We start from the raw sequence: 12346 nt of genomic DNA on the forward strand, positions 1-12346 counted from the left end.
GGCGGTGTGGTCCTTCTCTGTTGGACAATAAAAGTTTTCAACAACAACAACAACAACAACTGAGCACTCTGCACATCGGGCGGGCCTCCGCAATAGCTCTGTGTCCATGTCCTTGTTACAACGCACGCACGTGCATACTGTACAAAACACTGACGGCCGACGTGGGACGATCGGCCGTTATCATCGGAAAAGGGAACCTGCACTGTAAAGGTAGTGCTGCCATTGTCCCCCAGCGTGACTCAAAAAGGCTGCTGTTGGCCGCTTGGTTCGCGATAAACGACCGCGCATGTTCAGCAGCATTATAGATGCACGTGTGACAGATAACGTCCTTGCCCAGGCGCTCTGTGTGTAGCCCAGTTATCTGGTACACGTCACGCAAAGCTTCGACAAAGCGTGCATTATGATCTCTGTAAGCTCAGGTAGGTGGCGTGAAAACGCACTAAAAAGCCGCCTCAGAAGTACTTGCTCTTCTCGCTAGGATATGCGTCACGGCGCGGCGATCGACACAGCAAACTTCATTTTCGGTTACAGCTCGCACTATCTGCCTAGGTGAAATAGGCGGGACATCAAGCCCGCCTGTTCGATGTATTCACACAGGTTCACATGTGTTCGCTCGTGGACGCGCAAACTGCCCGGCTGCTCCCCGGTGACTGCGGCATCGAGGGCAACGAACGTGCCAACGAGCTCGCGACCGCAGCACAGGAACTCCCTTCTAGCGACGAGTCCCTCGCTTTGGAGGACGCACGTGCGGTAATCGACGGCCAGCTCCGGACGCAGCACCCAGACCCACGCATCGTAAGAGGTAAGCGTATTGACAGTGTCAGCGACCGCTTGCTAACTCGGCTGCTGCGCGCAATGATCCTCCGTACACGCAATCGATGTGTGCGTAAGCGCAATCACAGTGTTAGCGGCCGCTTGCTGACTCGGCTGCAGCGCGCAATGATCCTCTGTACGCGCAATTGATGTGTGCGGCCTGGGGAACGACGGATGCGCCAAGGACTTGACACCAGTGACTTGTGTGACGGCTGTGGCATGGTAGAAACCCTCGAACATCTACTAGTGCACTAGTCGAACCACGCCATGGGTTGCTGGCGGCTTACAGAGCGCAGGGGGTAATCCCATACAGTTTAGTTGTGCCGTGCGAAAGCATTGTTTCAATACTAGCATAAGGACGAGTGGTCTGTGCCGTCATGATCTGGCTGGCCATTCAGGAGTCAGGCACAGGTGATTCCTTTCGCCCTAATATTTCAGGAACATGGTGTGCCGGACGTAGCCCCGCCGCAGCAGGCAGTGGCACAGGCCGGAGTGCTCGCGCTCGAATGGGACGGCGCTAAGGGTCGAAAAGAAAAGTAGACGAACGCACAACACGCAAGCGCAAGCAAACGCTGGCATTCCGCAAAGAGCAGACGACGTGGCTGTGCGCCGCGCGTGAGTTTCGGACGCTTTTTCTACTGATCTCCTCCCCGGGCTTGGGTGCAGCCTTGAGCGCCCGGGGAGCCATAAACTGTCTTCGTCTTTTCGCAGTGCATGATATAATATGGGCATCGGATATGCCTCGGTTTTTATACTTTGCATTTATAGTTTCGCCATTATAATCTTTTTCCATAACGATCGCTGTCTTAAACGCCATCAATTGCACAATAATACCATCAAGATATTTTGGAAGTGTGTTTCAAAAAAAAAGGGTCCTATATGCATTGCAATACGATAGCACTAGGGCAAGACAGGTCGCTGCACAAAGCACATGCAGGGCCTCGCCTGCTGCGATTTGCATCCTCCCCTTGCGCAAGCGTCGCTCCCTCTATCTAAGCCGGCGATATATCATCACTGGGTAGGCGGGCATCGTCTCCAAGCAACCGACAGCTGTATCAAGTTGTACTTGATACAGCATGCATCCAGAGACATCAGAGCTCACCCTGACGGTGTGCCGATGGTTTTAGTTCAATTGTGTTTGAGCGCTTGCAAAAGTCATTGCACTGCCTGTATAACAAAGGATATAATGCGGTTTGGTATGGCACCAAATAAGGTACTATGTCTGAATCAGTTTTTATTCCTCATTCTTGGTGCAGTGGTCTTACAAGGACTCCTTTCTTCCATTCGTCTTGTTTTAGTAAGCTATTTTCTCGCGCAATTCCCCTGTCACCAACCTGAACGATCTGCAATATTTTGTATATTTGTATGTGTAGCTCTATCAGCATGTTTTTTCATCAAGCGCGACAGCAAGGTAAATAAGTATCGTAACCAACCATTAACGCGGCGAGGTATCGGCTGCCTGCAAATCGCACCGCTGCTGCTGCTGTTCGAGGGACGTGTGTACGAATTTCCGCCATCACTCCTGCTTTCTTTGTTATGCTAATATTCGGTTTTAAGACGAACATGATCTCTCTGCCATTTCATTAGTGCTCTCTTATACTGGCTCAGAAAGAAGCAGTCAAGAACGTTTGGTATTATGTCACCTATCCTTTTACTGCAAAAGTGCAAAACCTGTTTCCCTGTTTTCGTCCGTTTCTCTGCAATATTAAAGAGTTTTCTGAAGCAATGGTCACATTAGTCGCTTCCAGCTTGCCTGTTTGTTTCATATAACAACGGATATTACGCAGGGAAAACACTAAGTGTTGCTGAATGAAATTCAAAATTCGTCTCTTTTTTTCTTTGAAATACACACCAGATAAACTACTCCCGGGCGAGCTTTCCAACTTCCAATGGCTTCACTTGCGCTCGCTTTAGAAAAGAGGATGTTGCATGCAGCCAACTAGTGGATATCTGTGGTCTCTCCAAGGAAGCGCTGGCGGGCGTGCCGCGCAGCGTTTTTTAACCAAGGTTGCCTCCCCGATCTGATATGTTTAAATTTTCTGTCCTTACGTGGAGGTGGCTGCAAAACAAGAAGAGACTGTGGTTGGGCAGAGATTATCTCTGCCTAGAGAAGGAGCGAAAAACTAAATGATGGTATTTATGGTACGCACAAACAGTCGTCATCGAGAGGTGGTCACATGAGAGGCACTGCATAATTGTGGGGCAGAATTTTCAAGATTACAAAGCTATATCAGCGAAAAAAAAACTTAGGAGGCACTTTGGACCACTAAAGTGCGACGAGGCGAAAGCCTTTATTGCGCGGTTGTCCAGAGCGCGTTACTACGGCATTTCTTTCTCCATTTGTTTTCTCCCATACTCCTCCATTCCTTCAAGGCGTGGTAGGGCGTCCGCGGAGAATTGTAAGAGATGCAGCGCCTTTTCATTTCGGTAAAACAATTTGAAACGCCGCTGATTCCTGCTATTATGAGTCTTCTGTATGCTGTTTGGTGCGGCGTTCGAGGACGTGCGAAATGATAGGTTCAGTTGTGGTTTGTGTGGTTTAACGTCACAAAGCGACTCAGGCTATCATAGACGCGTAGCGGAAATTTCGACCTCCTGCGGTTCTTTAACATGCACTAACATCGCACAGCACATGGGCGTCTTGTTTTTCGCCTCCATCGAAATGCGGCCGCCGAGACCGGGATACGACCTCGCATCCTTGGACACAGTAATCGAGCGCCGCAACCACTGCGCCACCCAGCGGGGTACCGCCAAATGAAAGACGCTGCACGGATGAGTGGACCTGAGGCCAGGCATCAATGCTGCGTCTTTCATCATGATGACGTCACATCCTGTCATGACGCCACATCACGCCGCTGACGTCGCAGTCATTTTTGTCGTTAAAGAACCCCAGATGGTCGAAATTTCCGGAGACCTCCACTACGGCGTCTCTCATAGCCTTAGTCGCTTTGGGACGTTAAACCCCACAAACCGAACCATTATCATCATCATTGTCACTATTACTAACTACTATCATTATCCGTCACTACCTACCACTGGTAACCGCGTTGGCATGACCCTAGACAAGAACTAAGATACGTTCCTGACATACATGGCGTATCTAAAAGTCAGGATGAATGACAGCTATAATATGACTGGCCGGGTACCGACAGTATGAGCCATTAAAGGCTTTCGCCCTAATTGTTCTCAACGTACTCAAGAGCTAGAAGGGTATGCTAGCAAATGCTCCCGAAAAAATAAGCCACTTTCAAAGCGTTACGCTCGATAACTCTAACCGTACAGCAGGGTTGGAGGGCAATAAGAACATGTGGAGATGCCATAACTGATATAAATTGTAAAACTTGAGAACCATCACCAACATGACCTCGACCTGCACTAGTATTGGGCAAGGTGCAAGTTCTGGCCCTTAATAGCACTTTTAGGGACAGTTACCAAGTTTGTTATTAAGCCATTTATAAGCCTTTACAGAATTGCTGCTCCTTGAGAATAAAGCAGGGTCGTTCCGCTCTACATGATCTTTAGGCCGGCATCTTCATTATCTCCCGAAAAAATGCCTACCGTTGCAATTCTTTTGATAGTTTTGTGCTATGTACCATAAATATTTCAGCCGTAATTAAGCATTTGCGCGTGGTCTACCATAACAGGCACTTTGAATTCGCTCAGTGACGGGAGGCATGTTAAGCATGTATTGAAGGTAATGAAAATTTCTTACTTTGGGCGCTCTTCTTGCAGCCGATTCTTTGCATGCCTCAACATTACCCACACTCTCTCTTAAATCACAAACAATCCTCCCTGTAAAATGATACGCGGCCGCTTAGGTCGAAGCAGCAAATACGGAGTCAAAAGAGGTTTGTTGCGAAGTGCTTGTCGTATCGATTGCGCGTTAGAGGTTATTATTAATTATTGCTCGCGCCTTCTTGCTTTTAACGAGCTTCTACACTAAAGGTAGTAAGAACAAATAGCTTGTGATGCCCGAGCGCTGAAAAACTCCCCCTCATCTACGAAGGAAATTGCCTCTTCGTTCATAGTGAAGTTCTTATAGAACGACGAAGGCTCATTTTTGTCATAAGATTATTTGCGCTCACCATCAGTGGCATAGACGTAGAGACGGACACTAAACATATACATCGAGTACACAATAAGCTGTTAGAGGCAGTAAATTCAGAACTGCAAGAGAGATGACAAATGACAGATTGTAAAGCATCTCGGAGATATTTTTTTTATTTTTTCGTATTCAGCAACTATTATGCCATGGCCAATAGAGCGAAAAATGTATCCTGACAGTTGTGAATTGCATGTAGTATTTCAATTTTTTTTTGTAAAACATTGAGTTGCGCAACGAAAGCTAATTATCAGTGCAATAAATGAATGATGACGGCACACAATGTATATACATCGCTTAGCGAGTCTCCAATTTTAGGCGTCACCGGGGTTTCTCTGCCTGGCTAATTAGTCCCTTCTAACTCCCTTCTAACTCGCACGACACAAGGCCGCAGGCAAAATGAATATGAATTATGCAATGACAACAGAAAAGAGAAAGTGTGCTGTTCCGGAACTTTTTCGCAAGCTCAAAATGAATAACAGTCCTTCAACACACGATTGAGCGTAGCTAGCCGTAAAGTCAGCTCGAGTCTTGAGCTGTACTTTCATTCCTTTCATATTTCATGTCGCGTGCTGCGAATGCCACGCTCCAGCTTGGGTGCTTTCAACACGAAACGCTACTGCGTTTTTGCATTTCAATATTTTTTGGCTTCAGTTTCGCGCTGAACAGAAGACGTAAGCCATATTTCTTCTCAAAGCATTGGCTCGGAATCCATTTGCAAAAGGTCCGCGTCTTGAATGCATCAGGCATTGTCTATTTCTTTGCAGCTATTAATCGTAAGACGTCTGTGCATGTCGTCTGCGGGGATGTCTTCACGTTTCATTAGTCGGAGTTTCTATATGTCACGAGCCGCCGTGTATAGCTTACACGCGCTCTTTAACTCAGTGACAATCAGCTTCGCGATGCTTTTCCGCGGCTACTTTAGAAGCCAGATGTTTAATTGTGTGTTCCTCTCTATTTATTACAGTATACTATCCTTCTGGATATTCTAGTCTATATGAATTCTCATAGGCAATTTTCATCAAACACCATTCATAAAGCAGGTCACAAAAATATTTTCTTACCTACTGCTTTTATGCATATCTGGCGCAGTCGTATCACGTGTTTTTGTATAGCGCGCAAAGGGGGAGACGGAGGCCACACATTCATTACTTGTGGCTTCCTGGCACCTAAATTTGGTAATCGAAACGGCGAAATGCGATATTCAGACGAGATAAAGAAACAACATAGCATGGCTTTCCTTTTCCAAACACTAAAGAGAACAAAGCTGTTTTTAATTCTTTTTGATTTGAGGACGATGCGATCATTAAGAGCGATTGTTACTTCAATGGTGTGCAGCCGAATAAGCATTAATATGGTAGAATTGATAAGATGTAAGGGCGCTCATCTTTCACTTGTTACTAGGAGCACTCAATATGCATTTTTCAAATTGAAAAACAAAAAAAAAAAAACACTCTCGATCGCATGTCTACGGCGACTCCAGACATGATCCCGAAAAGAATCGATACTATAGGTTTGCAAAACCAGCAACCGTATCAGCAAGTCGGGATGAGTTAATAAAGTAATTTGCTCTTTTGAAATCAGGTCTTCAGTACGCTAGTTATAAAGTACTACGTGTAATGTATTAATCCCAAAAGGCCCACTAGTATGCTAGCACTAGAGATTGTACTTGGCCGTTTAGCCCCTGTCTCTGACAGTACCTCTGTCATCTTTAACAAAATAGAAGAAATACCTCTACAACTGGGGGTTTCCATCCCGCAGCTGCTGGCCACATCATTAGAGCCTTATAGCAGCGCCGCAGCCGAACATACCATGTGTTTTACAGCCCCTCTCTCACGCTGTGCCCTGCCTGTGTTGTTGTTACTCCCCTGTGACCAACCTGAGAGCGTGCTCGTCACACAAAAGTGGCCTATCAGGTTGCGCGGTATCACGTGCAAGGGGCAATGAAGGGCGGCATGCAGTCGTCCAGAGACGTCACAACCGAGATCTCGGCGGTGAGATCTCGGTGTTGTCGCAAAAGAAAACGATGTTCGAGCCGACGCCACAAGGATTGCTGGGAAAAATAAATGTCTGAGCAACAAGACATAATATGTGATAGAGCGCATACTTCACATTTGGACAAGCAAGCTAAAATGGCTCTAACGTTTTTACCATTTCTTCCATTTTTGGATGGACACTTTCAAAAGGCCAATATTTAATGCTCCAAGTCACGATAAAAGGAAGGCTGCAGGAAAGATCGCATTACCCGAAGCAGCCATGCCGTTCTCACGAGCCCTACGAATTTATTGGCTTCTGTCAGCGGTATTATATTTTGCCTGGCCTGTCCCTTAATCGTTATCATGGCGGTGCAGGTAGCAGCTTTCGCCAGTTTCGCGGGCTGAAATTCAATGCCTCGGAGGTGTCGTAAAATTTAGGGGGTTATTAAAGCTCTTCCATGAGGTTGTGACGCGACAGCACTAATGGGTCCCTTCAGTAGCCTCCGGTCCTGACTTCGCGAAGAAGGACATAACCATTTTTGTTTACCACTAATCCTCCCTCAGTCAAGTAGAACGAATGTGCTTCCGTGTACTTGGAATAGCATTTCTGAGCCTCAGACGAGGGTCATGGGCTAATTTTCAATCTCACACTAATTTTATTTTGCGCGCAATTAATCAACACCACATTCTCACTTGTAGTTATCGGTTTTGAGTCACGTTGCTGCCTTACCCTCAAAATGTACCTAATACTTTACTCACTTTCCATTCCATAAGACGTCACGACCCTTTCGACCGATCCTGAGTTCCTGAACACGTCGCCAATAACGCTGGATTCTCGGCTGAACCAAAAGCTTAACGCAAGAATGGGCTACTGAGCGCACAGGGAGATGTGTCATAAAATGGCGGAAGGGACGTCCTGCCAGCACACTCTATGTATACCTCCCTAGTTGCTCGAAGGCAAACATTCTTCCTTAGGGCAAGCTGAGCAAATTGTACAAAACGAAAGGAAACTCTGCTGCAGTGCTTGGCCCCCACAACGCATCACGGTCTGTGATATGAGCAGTTATGAAAATTATTGCGTATGATGCAAAGGCTGCCTGCACCTCATATATGACAATGTTAAAGGGCGGATCCTAACCTCCTGAAAGTCGGGCGGTTTGTTTCAGATTCTGAACGTACAGTGCACATACTGAGACATTTACAATACTGAGTTGGAGGCCGAGAGCTTAGCGGCCTAAGCCCAACCAGCTCCTCCTAACTCTATGCTGCTCTACCTCTTGTTCATCTTGGATATAAACACATCGCAATATTGCCGTAGCTAAAAATTCATGTTGGAAGCAATGATGATGCCTGCATCTTTCTGCTGCCGCATCTAGTGCCGAAGGTCTGTGCGCTAGGTCGCCGAGAGTCCGTTTTTCGCAGTAAAGTAGACCGCAACTGTTAGACTTCTTCCCCAATTCACCGCTTCCTGTTGCTGTCCCTAATTTTATCTTAACACAATGCGCAAGAAACTTACATCTCCGCTTGAGTTCAATAAGTTATTCCACAGAAGTTTTTGGTAGCGCGCTGTCCAGGCTTCCTTCTGTTTAGCTTTGGTTTTATTGCTCACTTGTACTATAGGATATTTTTCTTAAACAGGTAACAGTGAATAATCTTACTCGACAGTGGACTCTGTGCATAGTAGAAGAAAGAACACAGGATCATGGTCCACATCCGCCCCCTCCCGTTCTACTCACAGTAAAGTAGACAGGTTGATTCATGAGTAGTCAAGCGATACACAAGATTTACTATAAAACAGTCAACAATTTCTATCGTACAGTCATGCCAAAGAATTGTGATTCTCTCTGAAGGCTTAAACATCTGGTGGGGAGGCATGAACCAGCATTTTGCACATAGTTTCAGCAGTTGCCATCAATTCACGCTTGCCCATGCCCTCCATGTACGCAAGTGCGCAAACACACCTGCGAAGTAACTATACGGCAGTTTTCACTAGAGGAAATATAAAGAAACCATGTTTTCATGGAATAGCGACGGTATCAGCGAAAAATGTAATGATAGCCGCAAAATTGCATAAGGAATCTTATCAAAGCACAAAGAAAGAAACCAGCGAGCAAGCATACTGCGCCAAGCAACGAGTGTTCCGTAACGAAGAAGTTAAGAAGCGTTAGGTGTGGCCTTTCGACCGGAACTTACACCAAGAGCTCAATAAACCAAACCAGCGGCGCATCGCAGAGCCCGTACCCCTTTCTAGAGGAGCTGTTGCTTAACCGTACTGTCGTCGCCCATTAAGATAACAGGCCCTGCGTTCTTAGAGGAAGCTGCATTAAAGTGGAGTGGACTGAGTCACGTGCGGTGTAACGGCGTCTCGAGCGGGCACTCTGATATAAGGCAGCAAAGAGCAACGCATTGCCATGAAAGGCAACTGTTAAACTTCTGAGAAGGCGTCCAACAACGGAGAATAAAAACATTCGAGAAGGGAATACAAGATCAAAATATTCTCTTTGATCCATGCCCTCGGCATCAGAGCTACGCCATCATGACGGACTTCCTCTAGCCTTACAGAAACCTGGCAATTCACGTCATCCATCATGTCGCCGTGTTGTAGAAGCAAAATGACGAGAACTGCATCCTGACAAGGCAGAAAGCTGGGCTAGTTGTTGTGTCATCGTTAATTGTTCCTCAATTCCACGTTTAACATTCCTTCCCAAACATACACCTGGTTTGAATTTCTGCAGTTATTCAAGCTACCGTACAAAGCGTAACACGAAGAAGAAAAAAACTGAATGAAGGCACTGTTCAAGGTAGCATTACCTTCACACGATTGAAAAAAAAAAATCGAAACAAACAATTTCACACTCTGCTACACTTTGCCTGCGTTTTCCAGGGAGTGCGCACTGAATAAAAGTGGAGATGTTACTGATCTTCGCGGCCTCGTGTTCATACCAGCACACATCCGCTGTCGGGTGTTCAAGCATAGGAGGGCTATCCATTTAGAACCTTCACTGTGAACCGTTTCTTTTTTTTTTTTTATTCTGTTTGTACCTGTGAGACATCAGATGTTACCTGGCACATGGAAGTTTGCCGGAACCCTTTTACCTCTTTTGCTCGCACGTCCTAACATGTTATGGAACATAACGTTAACTAGATAAGCGTCGTTCTAACAACGCCCGGCATCTATGCAGTAGAACGAACAGGTTTGCCTAGGTCCCCTTACGCTGGAAATTGTTAGGCGCCTCTAAACTTAATAAAAAAAAAACAGCAGAAGGCTCGTAATTATTAAAGATTTTAGGAAATGGGCGGAAACTCTTAGAACGAGGATGGCTGCTCGGCAGTGCCTGATGGGTGACTTCGTACCGCGATAAACTGCACACCCTCGTTGCAGTAAATTTACCTGCGCGTAAAGTGAAAACCGAATGCAGTAAACTGAGCCCTGTCACATAGACGTTTCAAGTTATTTGAACCGAATAGGGATCACATTTTGCTTTAATTTTGATATTTTGATGCCCCAACTTTTTGTATAAAGTTATCACTGCGGTACGCAGTTTATCCCAAAAGCACAGGGTTTTTAGCCATTAATACTAAACGTAATACGGAGGCTTAGACTTATCTGCCAAGCAAAAAAAAAAAAAGAAATCCCTCTACGAAATATAATTGTTAGTTTCGAAATTGAAACCTTCACCATATGTAGTCTGCGCGATAACATTTGATGCCACAGTTTTTCTTTTGCAGCAGGCGGCTGTACTATATTGGAAATCACATAGATTAACAAACCTGGCAACACTTGTGCTGCTTGCTGCTTACAAGAAGCAGCACAAGTGCCGCCCAGAACGTTTAATCTACTCATGATTTCTAATTTAATGCATATAGCAGGGGAATGATATTGGCACTGCGCCGCTAAGGGCAGCTTGGCTTATCGTGCGTTACTTCATAGGGGTACAAAGCATCTCTGATTCTGAAATGATGTCTTATGAAGGTTTAAAGACATCGATCTATTTCCGCCGCTGTGACGTAGCGTTTAGAGCGTTTGCTGTATCCAAGGACGTGAGATCGAATCCCGGCCACTGTGACCGCTCTTTGACGGAAGGGAAATGCAAGGCACCCGTGTGCTGTGCAATGTCAATGCACGTTAGAGAATTCCAGGTGGCCGAAATATCCGGAATCCTTCGCTACGGCGTCTCTCATTGCTTGAGTCGCTTTGAGACGTTAAACCCCAATACCAAACCTAACGCCACTTTTTGTACGTATGCAGGCCTGAGAATGTATTTAAAACAAATTCGTCGCATGTGCTTAATGAAGTACAGCAAAAAAAAAAAAAATATCTCTCCATTTTAGGTGTACTGCTTACTTCTGTACTAATTTATTCATTTATTTTTTTATCTCGTTGTGATCAAGGACTGTTCGGCCTATTTAGTTCTCCTACACGAGGCATCAGCCTTTCTGGCTGGACACTGTTTCGCGACCGTTTAACACGGGGCGTAAATGCATTACTTTAAAGATTATTCAACATACTGACAGCTAACGCAAGAACACTCTCTACGAGGCAATATTTCTTTTCCCTGAACTTCTCAAAGCGCCACTAGAGCATGGCCTCTGATGCGCTAATATAACAACAGCTCCACGGCTGAAACATCGGGGTCTGCGACGTCGCCAGAAAACCCCTGAAAGAGAGCGTCGGGGCAGCGCTAGTGACGGCTTGCAGGCGACGACTATATGAACTTAGTTTGACCTCTGTCCTCGCCTGACCCGCTTCGCTTTGTGGCTTCATGTCTTTTTTTTTTTTTTCACTTTTTTTTTGCTCCTCTTCATCCGTGCAGCACGTATGGCATTTGTTCCTCTCCTTTTTATGCCTTCTTTTTCTGGTCGTTTCTCTTCTACGCTTTGTCGGACCTGGCACCAAGGGAGCCGGCGGCGGCGGGAGCCGAGAAAGGCCATCCATCTTTCCCGCCGTCGCGGTGTGCCCAGAAGATTTGGCCAAGCGCGAAGCCGGTATGGATTACATGGCAATATGATTGTGTCACGCGAGCTTTTGGGGCTGACGCCAGTGGCACGTCTCTGGGCGCCCCACTACCCGTTCGTGGCAACAGCGGACGGATAAAAGCACTTGCGGCCCGACGCAATATTCGCTTCTCCTCGTTTTTGCTGCTGCACTCGCACCCTTCCTTTTAGCGGGGGTCGCAAGAACCAACCGGGGAACGCGGAGGGCGATGTATTGTGCACTTGACATTTTGGTGTCGCGGTCGGTCTTGTCGCCTGAATGATGGGTTAATCCGCATCGACTGACTGCTTAATTGAACCGTGTCCCAGCCCGCTCAGCGTTAGTGTCACGCCATGTTTCAATCAGCGGGCCCTTAGCTCGTTAATAGTGTCCCTTAAATGAATAACGAGCGTTTGTGAAACTGTTGGCGCCCAATCAACGAAAATTTAATTTCGGAAACAGGTATTGATAACACTGGCG

The 12346-nt window shown here is 46.3% G+C and overlaps 1 protein-coding gene across 1 annotated transcript in view; it reads left to right on the plus strand.

Moving 5' to 3' along the window:
* Positions 1 to 540: 540 nt before the first annotated feature.
* The window catches only part of Pdk (pyruvate dehydrogenase kinase), a 381689-nt gene continuing 369883 nt past the window's right edge, over positions 541 to 12346 (plus strand). The window contains exon 1 of the mRNA XM_084606828.1: positions 541 to 802. Within this exon, the coding sequence (XP_084462954.1) occupies positions 604 to 802 (199 nt within the window). The 5' untranslated portion in view covers positions 541 to 603. The remainder of the gene's footprint in view (positions 803 to 12346) is intronic.

Source organism: Amblyomma maculatum, chromosome 6, assembly GCF_055883805.1.
Source record: "Amblyomma maculatum isolate TAMU_Amacu chromosome 6, ASM5588380v1, whole genome shotgun sequence".
Lineage (NCBI taxonomy): Eukaryota > Metazoa > Arthropoda > Arachnida > Ixodida > Ixodidae > Amblyomma > Amblyomma maculatum.